The 21,150-nt window shown below is 46.0% G+C and overlaps 11 protein-coding genes across 11 annotated transcripts; 6 read left to right on the top strand and 5 right to left on the bottom strand.

Annotated features, from left to right (window-relative positions):
- Window positions 1–503: 503 nt before the first annotated feature.
- BKA55DRAFT_547657 (uncharacterized protein) lies at window positions 504–2,102 on the top strand. The gene has a single exon (XM_046191045.1). The coding sequence runs from the start codon at window positions 582–584 to the stop codon at window positions 1,926–1,928; it is 1,347 nt and encodes a 448-aa protein (XP_046055773.1). The 5' UTR covers window positions 504–581; the 3' UTR covers window positions 1,929–2,102.
- A 334-nt stretch (window positions 2,103–2,436) lies between these two features.
- BKA55DRAFT_587853 (uncharacterized protein) lies at window positions 2,437–3,228 on the top strand (the record flags this gene model as incomplete). Its single annotated transcript, XM_046194708.1, has 3 exons — window positions 2,437–2,479; window positions 2,551–3,101; window positions 3,136–3,228. 3 exons carry the CDS (start codon window positions 2,437–2,439, stop codon window positions 3,226–3,228), a joined length of 687 nt encoding a protein of 228 aa, XP_046055772.1.
- Window positions 3,229–3,441: 213 nt separating this feature from the next.
- On the bottom strand, window positions 3,442–4,561 carry BKA55DRAFT_531675 (ketoreductase; the record flags this gene model as incomplete). The annotated part of the gene is made up of 3 exons (XM_046189240.1): window positions 3,442–4,200; window positions 4,254–4,483; window positions 4,540–4,561. The coding sequence occupies 3 exons, from the start codon at window positions 4,559–4,561 to the stop codon at window positions 3,442–3,444; spliced, it is 1,011 nt and encodes a 336-aa protein (XP_046055771.1).
- Window positions 4,562–4,826: 265 nt separating this feature from the next.
- Window positions 4,827–6,520, bottom strand: BKA55DRAFT_629598 (uncharacterized protein). Its single transcript, XM_046196928.1, has 2 exons — window positions 6,318–6,520; window positions 4,827–6,261 (listed from the first exon to the last, which is right to left on the bottom strand). The coding sequence occupies exons 1-2, from the start codon at window positions 6,375–6,377 to the stop codon at window positions 4,912–4,914; spliced, it is 1,410 nt and encodes a 469-aa protein (XP_046055770.1). The 5' UTR covers window positions 6,378–6,520; the 3' UTR covers window positions 4,827–4,911.
- Window positions 6,521–7,060: 540 nt separating this feature from the next.
- Window positions 7,061–7,829, bottom strand: BKA55DRAFT_587851 (class I glutamine amidotransferase-like protein; the record flags this gene model as incomplete). Its single annotated transcript, XM_046194707.1, has 2 exons — window positions 7,061–7,449; window positions 7,505–7,829. The coding sequence occupies 2 exons, from the start codon at window positions 7,827–7,829 to the stop codon at window positions 7,061–7,063; spliced, it is 714 nt and encodes a 237-aa protein (XP_046055769.1).
- A 464-nt stretch (window positions 7,830–8,293) lies between these two features.
- BKA55DRAFT_629595 (uncharacterized protein) lies at window positions 8,294–8,671 on the top strand (the record flags this gene model as incomplete). Its single annotated transcript, XM_046196927.1, has 1 exon — window positions 8,294–8,671. One exon carries the CDS (start codon window positions 8,294–8,296, stop codon window positions 8,609–8,611), a length of 318 nt encoding a protein of 105 aa, XP_046055768.1. The 3' UTR covers window positions 8,612–8,671.
- Window positions 8,672–10,803: 2,132 nt separating this feature from the next.
- Window positions 10,804–11,532, top strand: BKA55DRAFT_498463 (uncharacterized protein; the record flags this gene model as incomplete). The annotated part of the gene is made up of 2 exons (XM_046186551.1): window positions 10,804–11,363; window positions 11,412–11,532. The coding sequence occupies 2 exons, from the start codon at window positions 10,804–10,806 to the stop codon at window positions 11,530–11,532; spliced, it is 681 nt and encodes a 226-aa protein (XP_046055767.1).
- Window positions 11,533–11,682: 150 nt separating this feature from the next.
- BKA55DRAFT_682092 (cytochrome P450) lies at window positions 11,683–13,444 on the bottom strand (the record flags this gene model as incomplete). Its single annotated transcript, XM_046198292.1, has 5 exons — window positions 11,683–11,836; window positions 11,887–12,047; window positions 12,109–12,764; window positions 12,825–13,284; window positions 13,376–13,444. 5 exons carry the CDS (start codon window positions 13,442–13,444, stop codon window positions 11,683–11,685), a joined length of 1,500 nt encoding a protein of 499 aa, XP_046055766.1.
- A 2,301-nt stretch (window positions 13,445–15,745) lies between these two features.
- BKA55DRAFT_682091 (uncharacterized protein) lies at window positions 15,746–18,358 on the top strand (the record flags this gene model as incomplete). Its single annotated transcript, XM_046198291.1, has 4 exons — window positions 15,746–15,868; window positions 16,955–17,297; window positions 17,347–18,188; window positions 18,302–18,358. The coding sequence occupies 4 exons, from the start codon at window positions 15,746–15,748 to the stop codon at window positions 18,356–18,358; spliced, it is 1,365 nt and encodes a 454-aa protein (XP_046055765.1).
- A 605-nt stretch (window positions 18,359–18,963) lies between these two features.
- Window positions 18,964–20,001, bottom strand: BKA55DRAFT_682090 (glycosyl hydrolase family 3 C-terminal domain-containing protein; the record flags this gene model as incomplete). Its single annotated transcript, XM_046198290.1, has 3 exons — window positions 18,964–19,152; window positions 19,213–19,348; window positions 19,382–20,001. The coding sequence occupies 3 exons, from the start codon at window positions 19,999–20,001 to the stop codon at window positions 18,964–18,966; spliced, it is 945 nt and encodes a 314-aa protein (XP_046055764.1).
- On the top strand, window positions 19,997–20,863 carry BKA55DRAFT_495685 (uncharacterized protein; the record flags this gene model as incomplete). Its single annotated transcript, XM_046186302.1, has 2 exons — window positions 19,997–20,458; window positions 20,486–20,863. Coding segments are annotated over 2 exons (840 nt in total), but the record flags the coding sequence as incomplete, so codon positions are not given.
- Between the last annotated feature and the right edge of the window lie 287 nt (window positions 20,864–21,150).

Here is a 21,150-nt window from a genome sequence, read left to right as displayed (position 1 = left end):
TTTAGTCCTGAGACGGTCCGTTTTATATTCATAGAGTCTCATGAATTCCCTCAGTTCCAACATTACATTTCCTTTCTGCCACCATGTTCCGAAACAGGTGACAGACCAACATCAGGTTGCATTCGTTTCCTGGAGACTCCTCAGTTGAGGCTGTAGAGAAGCTGATCCTCATAAATGAACCTGGCATCGCTAACGCCGCCAATCCAGACGAATAGCGCCATCTATAGCCGCCAGTAGAAATGGTGATTGCATAAACCTGAAACAAGAAGCCAGATGTTCAGACCCGGTGGGTATAAAATCACGATTTACTAAATATAATCTTTTGTTTGGATAAGCGCTCACGTATTGACCGCGGCTAATAATATACATACTCGTACCCCATTGGTGGTGATGCGACAAGGATTTAACCGCTGAGCAGCACTTTGCCCCTCATCTTCACGTGACAGTCTGAACATGGTAGTATGCAATTCCAGTTGCCTTGCTCTGATACTTTTCTCTCATCATATCAATCTTTGGAAGACTTACACAACTCATAACAACGAAACAAACCAACCTTCACCCTCTTGACTGTTCTTCTCAAAATGCCCTTAGAAAGCCTAGCACCAGAACTGGTGTCTCTTATCTTACAAAATGTTGACTCACCTCGCGGCCTCCATGACCTGATTGCAGCATCACCTGCTTGTTTGCGAGTTTTCTCACAAACGCCACAGCTGATTCTCTCAGCTGTAACTCGGAACACACTGCCTATTGGGACGAGTAGGCACTATCTTGTCTGTCTGCAAGCTCCTGTACCTGCGACTAGTGATGAGGTATTCCTGTTCCTTGACAAATACTTCAGTGCCTCTTCGTCATTCGACTTTCCGACAACCAAAGCAGACCTTGTATCGCTATGCCAACTTTACCATCGCGTAACATATCTTATCACCCGGTTTCTGCATCAAATGCAACAACTTGGGTTTGACGAATCGATCCTTGCTCCCTCTTCATCAGAGTCTGTTCGACTTCACAGGGCGTTTCTAAGATATGAAATCTACTGCCGCGTCTTTCCACCCAATGAGACTGAGCCATGGGAGGATCCTTCACCCTTCCATCAGTTCTCCGCCGCCGAACAATTTAATCTCTTCTTGAGTCAACTAACGCCATGGGAGGTAGAGGAAATGGCCTGTGTCCAGGTGTACTTTTTCCTTCTCATAGGCGACTACGTGGGACAACTTGAGGAGCAGCTCATTGAAGCTGTCAAAAAGACCCCTGGGATTGTATGGCCATCATCTCCAGAATTAGAACCAGGAGAAGAAGCCGAGAAAAAGGGAGAGGATGACCTAGTAGAATTTAAGGAGTTAGACCTTACCAACCTCTTATTATTTTCCAAAGACGGCATATATAGTTCCCCGGATAGTATCACCTACATGACGTCTCTGGGCCTTGGTTTCATATACAACCTCTCTACATCAGAGGGCAGTCGATCTGAGTTGATTCGCTCAAACTCCCCTCTATCCCGCGAGTTCCTGCCAGAAGCCCTGAGTCATTCGCCGATATGGCCACAAGAGCAACAAGATGAGGATATCTCATTGGAAGAAGGAACTTTAGGTGATGATCCATCACACGAGAATCTTGGCTACAGCTTGTTCAGAAAGAATCGAAATGGGGGAAAGGTATACCTACCTATCGATCCTAGAGGCTCTCACTCCTCAATACTTAGACAACTTGGGTATGTCTTCTGGGACTCTGGCAGGATACAGTCATTCAAAGTATCTGATAGGCTCAAGGCAGTGGAGAAGATGACTTATGATGAGGTACACGAGCGATTCAACAAACCGTGGCAAAAAGGGGCTGAGGCTAGGCTTCAGGGGGCAATGCTCCCACGAGATCAGTTTGAGAGGATTGAAAGAGAATTTGGATACATTGAAGACCCTGCAGAGTCGGAGTAGGTAGAACCAGCACCATATAATATACCAATAGATGCTGGGCAGTTCTTCAGCTCGTGCCCACCAAAAGCCTTTGAAATATCGTGAACTGATCCTAGTCACGGACACAATAAGTCCTAGAACTCTAATATATCATAAGATGCTACACTGAGGCTCCTAAGCTCACTACATCCACTGCTTGTTTCCAAACTTCGAGACAAGGGCCCCACTGCTAGCTTTCTCCAAGGAAGCTTCTTTCAGAACTTTCAACACAGCCTTGGCCGAGTCCTCGGGCGTTGTCGGACCCTTGTAATGCGGGGCATAACTGAAATAGTACTAGCTAGGTAGTCTAGCCTTGAGCAAAGATAGTGCAATTTACACCTATTAAAAGCCAGTACCTCGCGCCCTTTCTTTCTACTCCTCGGTCACTACACATTACTAGCGTAACTGAGTATTGCCGGGGTCGCTGTTGTTACTACTTCATCATTTATCATACTCTCAATCTGTCACAAGTATTCTGTCTCCCTCAATTATGTCACAAGCTACATATGTTCTTATTACTGGTTGCAATCGAGGTATGTTCTCTCAACGCGGTCAATGACATCAAGCTCTGTTTATTCCTCTAATTACGTACAATCTATCCCAGGCATCGGAAGAGGCCTTTTCGAGACGTATATCGCTCGCCCGGACCATGTTGTTGTCGCCGCTGTTCGTGACCCGACGGCTGAAGGCTCCAAGACATTATTGAATGTCACTAAGGGTGTCAACAGCAGATGTATCCTGGTCAAGATTGATAGTGCCTCAGAGACGGACGCCCTTGACGCCATGGAGACTTTGAAGCGAGACCACGGTGTCACGAAGCTTGATCTTGTCATTGCTAATGCCGGCATCTCCAAGTATTTCGGAACGGCAGAGGTGACTCCAGTAGAGGAGATGATGGAACATTTCAAAGTCAATTCCGTGGCACCACTACTGCTGTTCCAAGCAACCTGGCCCCTCCTCAGCGCTGCAAAAACCCCAAAGTTCGTAACTATCTCATCAGGTGCAGGAAGCCTCGGTTTCATGGAAAAGCTAAAGGTCGAAAATACTGCATATGGCTCGTCTAAAGCGGCTCTCAACTTCATCACGAGGAGGATACATTTCGAGAATCCGGATCTCGTGGCCTTTAGTATCAACCCTGGCTGGCTTCAAACTGATGTAAGCAAAACCATACAATGAACAGTCACGCTAGTTGTGTCTTGGGCTAACTCATAGTAGCTGGGTAATCATGCTGCACAGAGCTCAGGGTTATCGGCGGCTCCTGTTTCTGTGCAGGATGGTGTGAATGGAATCGTCAGTGTTATAGATGGCGCAACAAGGCATGCAACATCGGGAAGGTTTCTTTCTTGGGAAAACAAAGAGCTTCCTTGGTGATGTCTGTGATACACAGGTGTCTAGATTAGACGACGATTTCAGAGTTTGGCTATTTTCGTATTTAATGAATGAGATCGTGAATATGCTCCAACAACTCAGATAATAGCCCCAGCTATTGTTCAGTCTAAAGAAGAGACTTGACTGAATCAATAATTGTCTTTTTATATGGAATCCATTCGATTCCAAGAATAGTGTCTGCCCGAGTAGTATCATAGCCAAACGAATCCAAAGCTGGGTTGGGGTCACCTCCTTTGTTGGCATCATCGGGTAGCCTATCCCTCAACTCTGGGAAGTTCTCGTACAGTACTCCATACAACTCCTGGTTGCTATAGTACCCGGCAGTGACAAAAATGCGTTTATCTGCTGCCTCTTCCGTCTCTATAGCCTTGACATGGGCTAATGCCACATCGCGCACATCGACAAAGAGGGGAAGCTGAGTCGGAGGAAAGCCGTTTTTGTGATTCCCATTGATGATATCAGCCAGTAGCTGGTTAGATGTGTTGACGGAGTCAAGGGACTTGACAGGATACTTGACAGGGCCATAGACCATTGGAGGGCAGATGGTGGTAAGAGAGAAGTTGGGTTTGTTCTTGGTGACGAAATTCCAAGCGGCCTTTTCAGCAAATGCTTTAGATGCGGCGTAAGCAAGCCCGGGGTTGGCATAGGCATCTTCCATAGTAAGGGGACTCCAATCGGCCTCGGTGTACGTCTTTTTCGCACCAGTAAAGGATAGTTTTGGGTCTAGGATTGCAGCGAAGGATGAGGTCAAAGCAACTCGTCGAACAGTGGGACAAGTCCGGTGGAGTGCATCAAGCACTGAAGTCGTACCAAGAACGGCTGGATCAATCAAATCCTTTTTGGCGTCCGTGATGTTGTAGTGAAACTGGGTAAGAACGATTAGTCTTGAAGGGAAATTTGAAATCGCCATTGACTCACGGGACTGGCGATGTGAATGGCCGCTTCGAGGCCGTATGCGCCCAAGCCTTGGAAAGCATCCTTGGCTGCAATATCAGGGACGATAGCAAAGTCGAGCTTCTCTTGACCAACGCCTTGGAACTCATTGCGGATTGACTGGGCCTTCTCCTTAGAACGAACAGTAGTCACGACGCTGTGGCCATGTTTGAGGAGGACACCAATCACATGTCCAGCGACAAAACCGGTGCCACCTACAGTATGTGTTAAATATAAAGCACATTGCAGATAAATAGTTAAGTAGGTATACCTGTGACAAGAACTCGAGTCATTGTAGATGAATCTGGGATCGGTTAATTTTGAAAGTTTGTGATAATTGAAGAAATGGATTACTCTACTCCAGACCTGTTGCAAAGGGGTATTGGAATTAAATACCTACCATGATGCATCAATGAATCATGTGTTAGACTTTGTTCGGCCTTCGGTTTGCAGGAAATGCCGAGATCGACTATCCCTTTTAGCTTGAAAAATAAATAAGCTTTTTCTAACCCTCGCTAGCCCCAACGAGACTACCTTCGGGCCGATTTCTTTGGTGATATCTAAGCATACATGTTTACGAATACGAGTATTAGATGGACTTAAACCTGATGTCCGGATCTATGTAATCTGTTTGCAGACTATCTTATGCTGCTGTTGCATAGGATCCTGCCATGGCCCAAATCGTCCAATAATCTATGTCCAGTCTTCTCTTGGACAAGCCAAGGACATCCCTTGCTATCCGCATATTACCCTTCTCTGCCATGTATTCCAGGATTGTCCAAATCCATTCTTGTACGCAATTCTCTGTTGACAGCTGAGCAACCTGGTACAGTGGTGCCATCAGCACCTTGCACTGCAGCTTCTGCATCGGTGTGAAAGGCTCAGTATTTTCTGGCCTAGCATGTGGCATGATGTAGTGCGTAACAGAGCGACAGATTTGCCTCGCAATCTTGTTGATCATGTCAGCGTTATGTTGCCGGTATCTTTCCCTTATCAATCCTTCCATCTCTAAACGCATCATCCGCACTGCGTTGCTTAGTTGCATTGAATGGTGGTTCGGATAGACGTCGTATTCTCCGCTGAATGTTTGCCAATGGTGTAAGGAGACGGTGACTGGCCTGCATGACCTTTCCAATGAGTCCGCAAGGTATCCAAGCTTACAATTTATCTCAAGAATCCTTCCTCTTATCTTCCTGTCGTCAACCATTATTCCCTTGGCCAAAATGGCCCTCAAGTTAACAATATCAACTAGGATTCCCATGTAATCCCATTTATCATCCATGGTAAGCCCAGAAAGAGTCTTCCAGACGGCAACTTGCGAGTCCAGAATAGAAGTTTTGGATATCCCGCAACTAATTATATAGTGCGATAAAGCGCTTCTGGCGAGTTGCGTTGATAAAACACTTGTAAAGTTCAACGTTCCTCGCGACTCGATCATTGACATTGCCCCTCGAATATGAGTCATCGAAGATCCTGGCATGCCAAGGCTCGGCCCTGTTAGTTTCTCAAATAGATCAAGAAGTAGTATCGACTGCAGAATCTCATCACCTATCAACACTTTCGGTTCGCATAGTGAATTTCTCAGACTCCCTATGGCAGCCGAGTATGTGTTAAAGGCGGAACTTATCAGTTCTCGGCTCTCGAACTGTATTGCCGAGAACGCGAGGCTGACTGCATTTACACTGTATGCAAGATGCCCTGCGATAGGGGCCTGGTTGTATAGTGGTGGGAGAGAGGAGCAACTCCGTGACAAGCCAGTAACATAAAGCACGAAAAAGGTGCCTCGACAACGTGTCTCGACGTCCAGATTCAGGTCTAGCATCGGCGAAGGCAACATAATGAGCTGATTGCCGGAATATCTTTGGCGGGCCACCACCTTTTGCCTGGCTACATGTGTCTCGTCACGGAACGCCAGGTCCTGGAAATTCCGGTAGCCATGGCATGATATGTTGGCTCGGCGACACTGGCCGCAGGATTCCGGTTTTAGGTCGCACTTTGGTTCAGATGTTAGCCACTCTTGTACAGAAATAGAATGGCCAATAGGCATACTCGGAGCTTGCGTCGCCTACAGGGAAGACAGTCCATTGAGGGTCGGCCAGTGTTAACCATGTTGGAAAACTGCGAATTTCCACTTGGGGCTTCGATATTGGTGCCGGAAGAGAACCCTGGACAGGGAACCAATCGTGGGTAGTAAAGACACAGCGCTATGACTCGATTTCAGCTGAGATAACCGTATGGACGGGAGGAGGATGCCAAGAGCTACCGTAGAAGAAGAAGAGGAAGAAGATGTCAGCATCAGGGTAGAGTATTCAATATCTCCGCTTGCAATAGAGTTTGCCCATCAAGACAAGGTTAGTGCCTAATCTTAACCGCTAGGGGGTTAGTCTGTGGAGCTGCAGATAAAGCTGCACGTACTCCGGAAGGCTAGTCATAAGGAGTTAATAAGATCGGCACATTCCGTCTAATTCCTGCAGGGGGTAGTCTATTTGCTGAAGACCGAACTTGTTAAATCGAGTTGAATATTCATCATGAAGCTCTTCCGTTCACCGCCATTCTAGGGTTATTGGAATAGTTAATTACTATGGGGAGCTCCATCCAGGCTGTCAGTACACCTACTGTCTAACCTGTGATCTGACTTTGTTATTTGGAGTTGAGTTATGTGGGGAAACCTACAAATCGAACTCTGGATCTACAACCAATTTGACTCATTTACGATTTGCTCTCGCGCGAAGGCCCAATTGTGATAAAATCGCATTTGGTCTAAAGCTAGCTAACTAGTCTCACCCCGCGGCTTAAAGCGTGCGCTTCTGAATAGCCTGCAACAAAACCTTGCCAATAACTCCAGCGCTAGGAGGATTCTGCCCAGTAATCAAGTTCTCACTCTTACCGCTAGTAACCACCTTCACGCCAAACAGTTGATCCGCCTTCTCATACAGCCCGCCATGTGCCTTCAATTCGTCTTCGAGCAAGAACGGCATTGCGTCGGTGAACTTGTAGGCGTCCTCTTCGGCATTGGAGAATCCCGTGACGGTCTGGCCCTGAACCATGTAGCTTCCATCTGATAGTTTGACGTTGACCAGGGCCGCGGGCCCGTGGCAAACAGCAGAGACCAGCTTGTTCGATTCATAAAATTCACGAATCAGAGCGTGAGACGTGGTGTCTATGGCTAGATCGAACATAGCTAGGGTGACCTGTAAGTATCTCAAGGTACGGTGGTCGCAGGGGAAGAAACGCACGTCCATGACCTCCAACGAAAAATATTCCGACGTACTCGCCAGACTTGCCAAGGAAGCTTTCAAGCTTCTGCGTATCTTTCCAGACATGTCCCTGTTCTTTGAGGAACCTCTGGCACGTTTCATCATTCTTAGAATCCTCGATGGAATATGGGTCAACGGGAGCTTCTCCCCCCTTGGGTGAAGCCACAACGAGCTCGACGTGGCCATCCAAGTCGTTATATGGGTGAACCAGCTCAGGGAGATACCATCCAGTTTTCATGTTGGCCCGTGTGGGAAGCACATCTTGTGATGTAAGAACGACCAAAAGTTTCTGCATCGTAGACATGGTGAGTGAAGATAATGGGAGAGAAAATGCGCTGACTGTTTTCAACTATACGAGTGTGAGTCAAGATGGAATCTTGAAAACGAGAGGGTGCTTCTCATATAAGATTTACAGACTCAATACATTCTTCCCAACGTAGGCAATTCATATCGGAAGACTAATGGGCTAGACCAACTAGTGATACCACGGCACTTACCTCGCTGGTATTGCCAAAGCTTGATTTGTAATTCTATCAGACCGTAGTGGGGTATATCAAACCTTAAGTCTATCATGATGACAAGTATCCCCGATAACGCCGGGAGTAGGGCGTCATCGACAGCCATTTACTCAAGTTGCTCAAGCATAAAGACTTCATCTCCTCTCATCAGTGTTCTATACAGTCTGTCTCATCAGCAGCAGCTCCATAAACCACATCAGAGACCAACATAATTTCTTCACTCCAACCCGCATTTAAAATCACTATCAACATGGCCTTCACCGTCACAGTTCTATTTCCCAATGAGCCTGATGCCAAGTACGACTTTGGCTATTACGTAACCAAGCACATGCCTCTTATCCAAGAGCGTTGGAGCAAATACGGTCTCAAAAGCTGGTCGGCTACACAATTCTCCAATGGACTCGACGGTTCACCCAGTCCCTACGCATTTGGATCTGTTGTCGAATGGGAGGATGCAAATCAGGTAAAAACTGCTTTTGCAGGACCTGAGGTCGCCGAGATTATGGGAGACGTGGCCAATTTCAGCAACAAGGAGGGTGTTTTTCTTCTGGGCAAAGTCGCGGTCTGATTTGCTATGCGAGTGTTGCTAAGTGCTTATGAGTGATAGAATCCACTAACTGGATCGGAGACTTGCAAGGATTGAAGTTGGTCGCTAGCATCAGAGTTATATAGAGGCCAGGATGTGTAGGGAACATATCAATCCACAACGTGACAAGTATAGTGAGAATAGAGACAACTCTGAGATTTTCAACCAAGCCACGGCAAGTTTCATGCCGTGAACGTGATCTGGTAAGAACGATTGTCTATATCGTGCAGCCGGGTCCTGACTTCATTTAGCTCCGGATTTTGTCATGTACGGAACTCGGACAGCTCCCAAGCGCGAGCCGGGCTGGGCTTGCGCTAGCTAGAGCCCTCTGTACGCAGGGAACTACAAATTTGAAATATGTGCGTTGATAGCTAAAGGTGTAAGAGACTATGCACGTATATATGGCTGATCTCTTTATGTGTATCGTACGTCATGAACCGCTTCATAAGCGCAAAGCCAGGTGTGACATGGTGACAAGGGCAGAACATTGAAGATCGATAAATTGTAGAAGGGTATTCGTGAGGTTGGAGGTTTTCAGACACGAGGGAAAGTGGCCTCTTAATATAGAAAGCCGGCGGGGCTAATTAGATTCTAAAAAGTTGCTTTCACATGTAAATCATACTGCAATATCGCAAATAGTTGGTGGCTTCTATTCTGTGTCTGTTGGGTGCTGGAAAACGGTGTGAAAGAGTGAAGCTTCTTAATGCAACTCAATGCATATTATTTTAGGCTGACTGCGTATTAATCCAATCTACACCTTTTCAATCAGCTTCTGACTTTAGCCATTTTGGCAATGCAGTCAGCTGTAGTACACCAAGCATTGTCTTCTCTAGGGCGGTCTAAAGTTAAAAGGCAAGTATTATTATATAAAGTCACGATATGGAGGTATGATAAGGGACTGCTAATATAAGGTAATTAATGCTTTCTATATCTATATTTTAATTTAATATATAGATATTAAAAGGAGCTGTGAGGTTGATTGGGATAAAGTGGTTGGTTAAATTGGTAAACGTTTTAACAACTATTTGCCAATACATGTGATAAAGTGATGCATCTCATGGCATACTACACTGAGGTCATAGATGCGGCACATCTTTTAGTCGTTATAGTAGCTCTCTCTTCGCTTGCAAACAAAAGGATCTTGCGTACTGTCATAACTCGACGTGGAATGGGCTGCGACACCAGATTTGACCTCACCGAGGGGAGGGATATTAATAAGGGTGAAGGGCGAAGACTTGCCACTGGAAGGAGGAGATGTCTCAAATGCTGATGAGCCTATCGGACGAGCCTAAACGATATTGTGAGGGATTGGTCAGCCAGGTTTTGCCAATGAGAAGGGTATCTTGCGTCACTTGTTGGGCTGTCTCTAAGGTGGACTTATGCTTCCTTTAGAAACATCCATTATTACCAATCTAAGTAGGTATTTGTGACGATTAGACTGCTAGACTAATGGCCTAAAAACAAGGGCCCCTTTTATCAAGTAACAGAGGAATAAGGGCCTATATCGCTTCTCAACAGAACCATTATACCACCACTTAAGTAAAATTTCATTCCCCATTTAACCTAAACTCATGGCTGAAAGTCATTTGGCTCCATCTGCTGGCATATTCTTCTGTCTTGTAAACAGACGACGTGTAAGTGACTTTCGCCGGACAATTAAAGTGATAGATCAGTAGCCGGGCTTAATGCAACTCTAATAATATCCGGTTTTAAAGTGCCGACGCGGGAAAATCGTCACTGGTGACACCGTCAAACGTAAGCCAAGCCCATCGGCATCGGCCCGGAGCATTTCTTCCAGATAAAGTGGACTTCAAGCCATGGCACAATCAAGCATTACCAAGATAAGAACAAGGCGTTTCCCGCGTCTTGGCTAATCAAATTGAAAACAAGAATTAAATGTAGATTCTTGCGGTGTCATTATGAGGCTGAACCTTGTATCCATGACGACGGTGACGGGCCGGGCATATCACACGGCTGGGAATGTGATGCCTTGACTCGTGTGACATTATGACGTCTCGCATAGATTACGAAAATTATATATAAGCATCATTGTCCGGAAATAGCAGTAAATCAAGCAAGTAAATCTCGTCTGATTCCAACTTCTACTATATATCCTACTCATTAAAGGAGCCCATTTCAACACTATTACCTTTTAACATACCTATCGCATCACCATGGTTCACTACGACAACCATGCTACTCCCACCGACTACGGGACCACTTATGATCGTGGCCGTGAAACAGGTCTATTGACCCGATGGGTTCCAGACAGACTCAAACATTCCCGTCTCTATCGCTGGTTCCTACGCCTTACACGCGTCCTTCAATTCCTCTCAGCTGTCATCTCCCTTGGACTCTTCTCGGCCCGTCTTCGCAAAGTCCACAACCTGGTCAATGCAATCAAGACGCGTCGTGGTGTCAATGGTGCCTATGGCGCTGTTGAAGGCATTTTGGCCGCTGCTGTCCTGTACACGCTCATTGCTATGCTGATGTCATTGCTTCTCAAGGGCGGTGGCCCGAGATGGCTTCGCTGGCTTTGGGTGCTGCTGGATATTGCTTTTGTTGGAGCGTTCATTGCTGTCTCTGTTCTTACCCGCCCCAATGGTGGCAGGGCTGGCCCAGGACATTGCTACAGGACTGAGGGCTTCTCAAGTACTTTTGGAATCAATGCGGACTCCTCAGATGACAGTTGCAATCTGCCTTGGGGCACATTCATTCTCGCCATCGTCAGCACGTAAGTCACATGCGAAACTTTTCTTGTTCGATAGTTAACATTTTACAGTATCCTCCATGCTATTACTGCAGCATTCCACGAAGTCCGGGACCGTTACAAGGAGCACCGCGTCAAGGAGCAGCATGTCAAGGAAGCTCATGTTGATAGAAACGGAGCAGCTGCCTATTAAAGCTATCTCCATTCGCAGAGTGGCATTCACATGGCGGAATGGACTTGATGGTGTATTGATTATTGTATAATATGAACATTTTCAGGAGGATATCTTGAGCCTTGAATTAAAGTTGGTTACAGCCTTGTACAGCCAGCTAGTCCATACATCTTAACTAAAGTGTCTCCTGCTAATGTCCACTTTGCATTCGACGGCCTTGTTGAAGAAACCTTCTCTAACCACTGTGGGCTTAGGGTTCATCCTCTTGACATCAAATAGCTTAAAGACAGTCACCACAGCCTTTAAAATCTCCATCCAGGCGAAGCTTGTAGTCATTAGCATCCAAACAGCTAACCAGAATCGTGAACGACTAACTTTCTTCCAATACATGCTCGTGGCCCTGTAGAAAACGGGTAAAAGAACTCCATGAGTTTATCTCCACCTGGCTCGAGCCATCGGTCTGGTCTGAAGGTCTCGGGGGACTCAAAAATCCGCGGATCCATCATGATGCCCAAGGTTGGGACGCTAACTAATGTCTAGACCTGTAATCAGCAAAATCCAACGCCTTCTCAGTGTTGTCTATCTCTTTCAATTTACCTCTGCTGGTATGAACTGTCCAGCTATAGATTTTCCACCTTGCGGCGTCACTCGCTCTAACCCAGTGGCACTGGTAGGTCGAAACCGCATGACCTCCCTCAAAGTTGCAATCAATAGCGATAGCTCGTTCAACCTTTTATCACTAGGTACCCAGTCATCAGAAGGCTCGCCTGGGAAAATCATGTCGATCTCTTGTTGGATCCGGCTCTGTAAATCAGCATCGCGAGACACAAAGTCGATAAAATTGGTCATTGTACTACTCGTCGTGTCGCTCCCACCAACGATGAAGCTGATCGACTCAGCTATGATTTCATCTTCAGTAATTGGTTGCTTCGTATCTGGATCTTTCGCATTGAACAGGAAGCTTAGTAGGTCCTTCCGACTGTTATCTCCAGACGCTTTTCGCTTCTCAAATGCTTCTCTTCCAATCTTTGCAAGACCTGCTGACGCCTGGAAGCCGTTCTTCCAGAATGAGTCGAAAGGGTTGTACTTCATCAATGATCTTAGAACAGGTGAAAGAGATCCAAGGGCATTCATGAACTCCCCTCGGGTGTCGATGATTTTAATGAGGCCATGGTCGTCTTTTCCTTTTTCAACAAAGCCAAAAGGCTCACCAAATGCAAAACTGGCAATGGCATCGAAGGCCAGATAATTAGCTGTTTTTGGCAAACGAGGTTAGTGGACAATCCCGTCAGTATCAATGGTAGTGCACTCACTCCAGACAGAAAAGTCAACCCGTTTGTTTGATCCGTTGGAAATTTTAAGTAGTTGACGCTTCCATCCAACGATCTCGGCATCCATATAAGGTTCGAAATCCGACAAAGCGCGGGATGAAAAGGCAGGGTTAATGTACTTTCTCTTTCGTGTATGCTCTGACACATTTCTCGTGTTGAAGACAACTGGCGTTACCTGATGAAACGCATCGTAAAAGGGACCCTTGACAAACCCAGTTTTATGGCCATAGATCTGTTGAATCGCAGCAGGGTTGCTGATAGACACATGGTTGGGCCCAATTTGAACGAAGTCTCCAAGTTTCTTATGCAACTTCATCACTACATCGGAACGTCGAACCTTTTGGCATTGCGATGCGAGCCAGAAGGATGATATCTTCGCCGTGAGAGGGCCAGGGAAACGGCGGATGCGGGAGATATAATAGCGGATAATCTGAACTAGAATCTGGAAACGCATATGTATTAGTCAAACTGAAATCATTGTACTCACCGATAAGGAGTCCCAGTAAATATTTACTATCGAGGGCAGAACTTACAAGCAGAAGGAATCCAAAGACCAGGCCGTGACCGTTCATGGGCCCATACGCCGATTCCACAATAGACATGATGGGGTGAGAGGCCAATGTTGGGAACTAGCACCACGTTTAGTGAGATACCACTGTTGAAGCAATAATAAACTGAGCACCTCAGAGGTACTTCAATTAATTTTCATAGGTCGGCGCCACGCAAATGAACCAATGCTTTGGCTGTCGTTGTGATTATATACGGCGACTCCTGCTCTCGTCGGAAAGAGGTGCCGATTTTACCCCGAGGTGGTATTCGGGGTCTGAACCTTTAATTGGCCGGCCTCTCGCAATCGGAAACATCGGATGCGCAGTGCCATCAATTGATGAAACTCGTCCATTTCTATGGTCGTCAAGGCGATATGCACGTTTTGGTGGCAGCAAAATATTAGGACTTTGTTCCGTCTATGCCAAGTATAAGCAGGAAAGTTATACGTGGCACCTGTAGCGCCCCGCGAACCTATTGAGTTGGCATGGTATCATCACATTGAAGAGTTGTCTCTTGTCTAATGGAAGGCTTTCCACTGTGTCACAAACATATCGACAATGTACCATTGATAATATACTCCTGGCTCGCCTTTCTTTGTCAGTTATCTTTACATGGATCCGTCGATAGAAACATGAGACTACCTCAGTAAATATCGGCACTCCATATGTAGAAATGGGCTGTTGCATTTTGGCATTTCTGAGCGAGCCACCTGCAGAGACACAGGATGGAGCCAAGTTCATATGTTGGGATTTACATCTAGACCTGAATGACTTGGGTGTCAGTGCTCCTCATTGGATCGAATATTTGTGTCTGTATGTAGTGCCATGGACATATTCTTTATTGCTTGACCTCTGTCACGGAGGCTGTCAGCGAGCAGCCCGCTTCTCAACGACCTGACATATATATATCCTGTCGCCGCTGATGTTGGACGTGTTTAAACCCAAGGCTGATTCCGGAAGCTTGATGAGATGAGGCCCTGAGAATGACTATTCCGCACAAAGAACTTCTGGTTTGCTATTATGTCTGCAACTTTCATGTTCCCACTACCACGAAGATTAAGACATTCGTAGTGGTGTCATCTCACACACGAGATATCAGCCATACCTCTCAAGCTTATAGTAGAGACTGGAGCTACTTCAATCACAGTCACAGTTTTAATATCAGCATGACTTGGGAAGGCAGCTGGCCTGGCCTGAGGGCAAAGATGACGCAATTCACATCTATAAACGCTCTGTTGCAGGGAAATATTGAAGGCCTCAATCTTTGCAGCCAATGGACAGATAGTTTTATCCCGCTTTATATCATTAATCCACTGCCACGTCTTGCAGGCTGAGGCAGTAAAGGTCTTGTAACTACTTTACCCAGCATTTGCCAAGAAGATTTTCTTCTCTTCTTCCCGTTTTCGCTTCAGATAAGCGGCACAAACCAATTTCAGATAGAACTTTACAGACACAGAAGATATCCTGGCCAACAAGACGCCACTATTTAGAAATACTCCACTAGCCAAGAAAATGGTATGCTGGTTCGGCATAGGAAGCACCCCGTCAAGGGAAATCAGATCATATATTCCGGTCACAGAGAAGAGGGCCAAGCGTGCCTGACAACAAAGGTTTGGCTAGGCCTTTCCTTATACGAGTCACTTATGCGCTGCTATTTTAACTATATAATCCATGCGCCAGCCCTCATCCTAGGGGCTCTATTTTTAGGGGTTCCAGGCGCTTGCTTTTAACTCAATAAATACCAACTCTGTGTCCCATTCTTAATCTTACAGATACCAAGTTAACTAAAAGATCTGGCTTTTTTTCCGTTAACTATCAGCTATCTGGTCTTCCAAATATGCGCCGCTATAGGCCTATTAAGCATATATTCACGGCGAAAACAAGTCTCAAGAGTTGGGTTTAATGTCCCTTACCTTCGGCCTAACTGCTAATATAAGTAGGTACATGGGTACTAATGTAATTATAGCTAAAAGCTATAAATCTCTCTAAGCCGCATATTATATAAATCTAGGACATAGGCACTTACCTAAGAGGAAAGGGTTTACTTATAAATATAATATATATAAGATATGTAAGATAATAATAATATAAAACTAAAATATTATATTTAATTATTATAATTATATGCAGATGTATTCTCGCCGGAGAGATGCGAGATAATAATAAGCGCACAGCTTTCATGGATTGCTTCTGGATGCCTGTAAGTTTACCCATTATTCTTTCATGGGCCGATTTCAGGGCGGCAAACACATCAAACTGGCCCCGGTTGCGTTACAATAAAGGGCTAACTATGTGCTCTTACCGTTTGGCCTTGTTTCCCGTACATGCATCGGCTGTTATATTTCCATGCTCGGAATGCGCAAACTTATTCCTGCTTTGGTTCGGGATTTCGAGTTTGCTCTGCACGATCGCTTACTCAAGAAAGAGTGGGCAACGCAAAATTATTGGTTCATAAAGCCTCTTGATTTCCAGGCATGGGTAACGCCAGGGACAAATGGCAAATAAAACGCTCGAGGTGTTAACGTCTGGCTAAAAACCATTAATGCACCAGAATTCCAGAAAAAACTTATCGAGGTTAAAAACAATACATCTATCCTGACAAGTGTATTAAGTCTTACAGTAATTTAACCCTCTCTGCCACTCAGCAAAAAACAAATCACTTTACAGCTACAGGGTAAAATAACTCAAACGCCTTGGTTTGCATAAGTTTCAATGCCGGGTCTGCATAAGTTATGCCCAATTGGTCTAGGGTGTTTGTCTCAGCACTCCTCGACCAACGAGTCTTCCGCCGACGTGGTAGATGCGCACCATGACGAGATATTGACGTTATTGGAGAACAGCTCATTGTATTGCAGTATCGGAATGTCAGTCTGAAGAAATCGATTTGATGTGGGCATATACATGCTTCCAGCAACAGGTCTCAACTGCAAATGTTAAGAAACATTTCTTTTCTAAGAAGCTGGCAATAGCTGGGTTGGGAATGATCAAAATCTTGGATTGGGACGAGGCTGTTTATGGTGAAAGCGAGGAAGGACAAGAAGTGGCGTATAGGGATAATGTCGACTTGGAGACAAGGTTTAAATGAAAATTTGGCAGTGGTCAGCACAATAGAAGTTTTCTTTAGTATTAACACTTTTAAAACAAATTCATTCCTGTAGGGTAACTAAAGTGGCAACTCATAGTAATCCGAAACTTAGGAATAATACTTGACGAAAAGTCTTCATGTCCAGGATCGGTCAACAACGATAAGCTAGCGTCTAAAGGGAAAACATATAAGGTCTAGATAACAGGCTGTTCCCGATGCAAAGCGTACGAGTTAATAAGCGCATGCTCGTTGGGGTTATGACTGTGGCTATCATGAAGCATGCTGCTCTATGTTCATCGAGAATTACGAACCAAATCTAGGTGCCCTTTTTGCAACTTGTCTTTCTATGACGGCTAACACGAATACCCCTCTTCATTGGAGATATGGCTATGGAAGAGTGGACTATCTTCACTTACACCTCAATTTGATGCGTATGGCGGTCCGTTATCTTTCTAATCCAACAAACCTCCAACACAAAGCGTGATCTTAGCAAAAGAGAAGATAAGGGTTTCGTTGGCCAGGATAACCCCAACACTTGTACATTTGCTTCGAGATTTAACCTCGTTGACGGTCAGCTCCTCAACAAAGGTGTGCCTATTTCCTACTCTGGTGAGGCATATGTGCAACTAGAAGGGGAGGGTCTTCCTGGCAGCGACTCTATCACAACAACCTTTGAGACTTCTGGCAGAGATCTTGTATTCAGAAACGCAGCACTTCCAAACGGCGAGGCAGGTTTCTGTCAGGTTGCTAGTGGTCAAGTATATGTTACTTTTTCATCTTCACCTGCGGGATGTGAACCAGTCAATTTGGCTGCTTTCGACAGTGAGAATACCTCATGGGCTTACACGTTTGCATACTGATTAGGATACAGCCATACAGTGCCAAAATGGTCGACTTGTTGGTTATGATACAACCACCTCGGAGGCAGCCTCTGAGACAGCTACCAGTTCCGAAATTGCCAGCGAGACTACTACGACTGCATCTGCTACAGTGACACCCAGCAACGAAGCTACAGCAACTGTTGCACCCGAGTCTGTCACCACCACTGCCGACAGCTCAAGCACCAAAGTATCATCATTTACCGAGTCAGGGGTTTTTACGTCGCTCGCCAGCACAACCGAGTTATCATCATTTCCTGAGTCGGAGACTTCTACCGTGCTTGCCAGCATGACCGAGTCATCTACCCCCACATCAGGGGTTTCGTCCGAAACCGAATTGTTGACTACAGAGATCACAACCACCGCAGAATCAGAGAGTACTACTGTTCCAGCTTCAACTGCCAGCACGACCGAATCACCGTCAGCCACAGCTAGCTCAAACACTTTCTTAAAGAGTGAGACAACCTCAGGTACATCTACCACGGTATTAGTGGCTTCGACCGACACCGAAATATCCTCTACAGAGGCTACAACAACTATAGAATCGGAGATTACTACTGCTATTGTTACAACTACCACAGAGGCCAGCACTACTAATGAAGAACCCACAACAACCACCGCAGATACAACAACTGCGGATGAAGCAACCACCACAGAATTCACAACAACTGCAGATACAACAACAACCACGAGTTCCGGCCCAGACCCTAGTTCCTGCGCCTCCACCAGCGACCCATACTCCGTAGGTGGTTCCACTTTCGATATCAACTGCAACTTCGCTGTCACTGGCGGTACATCTATCGGAATTGTCCACGCAAACAGTTTCCAAGAATGTGTACTATTTTGCGCTCAATCCTCGAACTGCGCCGCAATTCAGTTTACAACAGACTCAACCTCAAACAATTGTCAAGGATTTAGCTCAATCAGCGGAACTACTGCAGACAGCAGTACGATGTTGCTATTAAGCAGGTTCCTGAAACTACAACAACCGCTGCTCCTACATAGGTGCACAGATATCCCACTGCTGCTAAGAGTCTAGCACGGTGATGTTGTTAATATCTTCCAGATATTATATGCCATTATGTGTTTTAGTGTGTAGCCTCATTTATAGTAAACTTACGATAATAATACATAAAATCCTTGAAAATATAGTGATCAAAATGCGTTTAAGATACATCCTACATCTATATTATTATCCGCATTGCCTCTCACCATTCTAGATAATTCCTATGTTTGTCGAAGCACCTAAACGGTGCTGAGTAGTCTTGAGAGCGTAGCAACCCATTTATTCCAATCCCACATTCTCCGATTGTGTCTCCCTGCTGGAATCGCCGTCCCACTCACCCATTCGCGGAGGCCGTCGTCACTGGTGAGCTACATGTGTTGTTTGCAGTTGAGACCTGTGGCTTGAAGCATAGATATGCCCACAAGAACTTAGCCATCATCACAGAAACAATGCATACATTTATATCCACACTTAATAATCTTTCTTTTATACAGTTTCCGATCTTAGTAGACAATAAACCCTTATTACTAGACTCTATTGCCCATCTAGCTATCGCTTCATCTCTACTAATTGAACCTTGTTCTTCGGTCTCATTTCAACCTCGTTAGAAATGTAAAATGAATGGGCCGTTGGGATCTTTGATGTTCATGGCGGTAAATTTGGCAATCCTTGCATTGTAGTCGGTCTCGTTGTATGCAATTGCGAAAGGTAGCTTGCTGCTGGGGTTATACACTCCAGTGATCACATCTAGAACTGCATTTCCGGACTGCTCTCCCGGAAGATGAGCGACAAGCTATAGTCACGCGGTCAATCTATCGGTATAAGGGAACGAAAGTCGGCTTACTGGGCTTACAATGGCCGTGATGTTCTCGTGGTCCGCGCAGGGCATCATGTTGGGAGAGCCGGAATTAGTTACAACGATGGTGTTGGCACAAGAACCGGCAACCCTGTTGATGAAAGCAGTGCCGTTGTTGTTCAAGTCAAATTCGCTGTGGTCAGGACCTTTAGATACGTAATACTACAGGAAGACAAAGCATACGTCCGGAACGGGATAGATGGAGTTGAGGATGGCACCAGTGCTGAAGCCACCACTGGACTGGGCGAGGATCTGCTTGTTGTCTGTGATGTACTGAACGAGCGATCCGGCTGGCTTTGCCCATGCCTTTATAGCCTCGAGAGGTGATATCACATATGTGAGGCGACCAGAACCACTGCCTCCTCGAATAAGCTCGGCGCGGTTGCCACGAACGACTCGATTCTTCTCGCCACCCAGAGGCCACTTCTCTTTGACTGTTGAAGGGTCAAACTTGTTCAGGTCTGCGGAGCTTGGATCAATGAGAGGGCAATCGCTTGAGTCTTGGCCAAGATAGAAGCGAGGGGTCATGATTCGCATAACCATGCCATCAAGACGGGAGGATGCAACGGTCCTATTCTCGACGGCCAGTGTAAGGTTTCTGCTAAAGGATTCCGTCCTTCCGCCAAGAAGCATACCAGCTCCGGGTTGTTCCATATCCTGGACCGAGTTGGCTGAATTGGCAGTGGACTGAGTGCCGCCCCAGTCGCTGACGACATAGCCCTGGAAGCCCAGTTCACCTTTGAGCAGGCCGTTAAGGGTTTTGCTGTTCTGACAAGCGTAAGTCATGTTCCCCTCCTGCTGGGATGGCAAAAACCTGGATTCGCCTAATCACAAGAGCCATATGGCGTATCCGGATCGCGTTGATAGTGGCGTTTGCCCACAGTCGCACCCAAAGCGCCTGGTCACGATATTCTATGATGTAGTCTTTCAGGTCAGTAAGTTCAAGGACAGATGGCATGGTAGCTCGCATCCCTTTGTTTTCTCCAACGGCGACCCGACCGGCTACGGCCTCCATGGTGACTTCCTCAACGGCTGGGACGTTAAAGTCCTGCAAAAGTCAGTCAATCAGTGCACTGATACTTCTGGAGTCATCAAGAAGTGCCCCGTCCTTACCTTCTTCGACGACGACGCCATGAACGGATGCCGCGTGCCTGTCCAAGTCAATGAGAAGACTACTGGCGTCCTCAAAACACTCCCCGGATGTAACCCTGTTACGTTCGGCCCGGAGCCTGCTGCCCCCGTTGTCGGTGACGCGTGAAATACTACCAAGGAGATCAGCCCACCGAAGTGGCCCTTCACCGACGTTACCGACACCAAGATGTTCCGCTACCTAGGATGCGCCAAAGGTTCTTACAGTTCCCGCAGCCTCAATATGGCCCGTACTAGTGGGGATAACATGACAATTGAATCATGCCTTGACTACTGCGAGCGACAGGGTTACTTATTCGCCGGCCTTGAATATGGTCGAGAGTGCTACTGCGGGAATGCGGTCGCGAAGAGCAACCTTCCTGTCAAGGGACAGCTGGGTAAATGCGAGATGCCTTGTGCAGGTAACAAGGAACAGGTCTGTGGAGGCCCAGGCGCGCTTTCTCTCTACCAAAAGTGCAAAGCATTGCGGGGTTCTTGCAAGAATGCCCAGATTATGTAAGGGTTTACTTTTTGTATATTTTGTTACTGCTAGCTGGTTAAAGCACTTAGACAGTGGCTTTCCAGCTTATATATGTTTACTTCCTCCTCGGCCTCTTTTGGTCGCCTGTATTATCAATTAAATTTACTTACTTTGGATCTATTATCTCTTTGCCAATTTACTGCCCTTCTTCGTCTAACCTTGCTCTAAGATATAAATAGTTATATATAATACAGTCCTAGGAAGCTTAAGAGAGTTAATATTTAAGGAAAATTAAACTGAGACTTAATTTAAAGTTGCTATATATA

The sequence above is a fragment of the Fusarium redolens genome (genome assembly GCF_020744475.1).
Source record: "Fusarium redolens strain MPI-CAGE-AT-0023 chromosome Unknown BKA55scaffold_1, whole genome shotgun sequence".
Classification (NCBI taxonomy): domain Eukaryota; kingdom Fungi; phylum Ascomycota; class Sordariomycetes; order Hypocreales; family Nectriaceae; genus Fusarium; species Fusarium redolens.
Note: the sequence above shows the minus strand (reverse complement) of the source record. Positions and strands in the feature narration are given on the sequence as shown.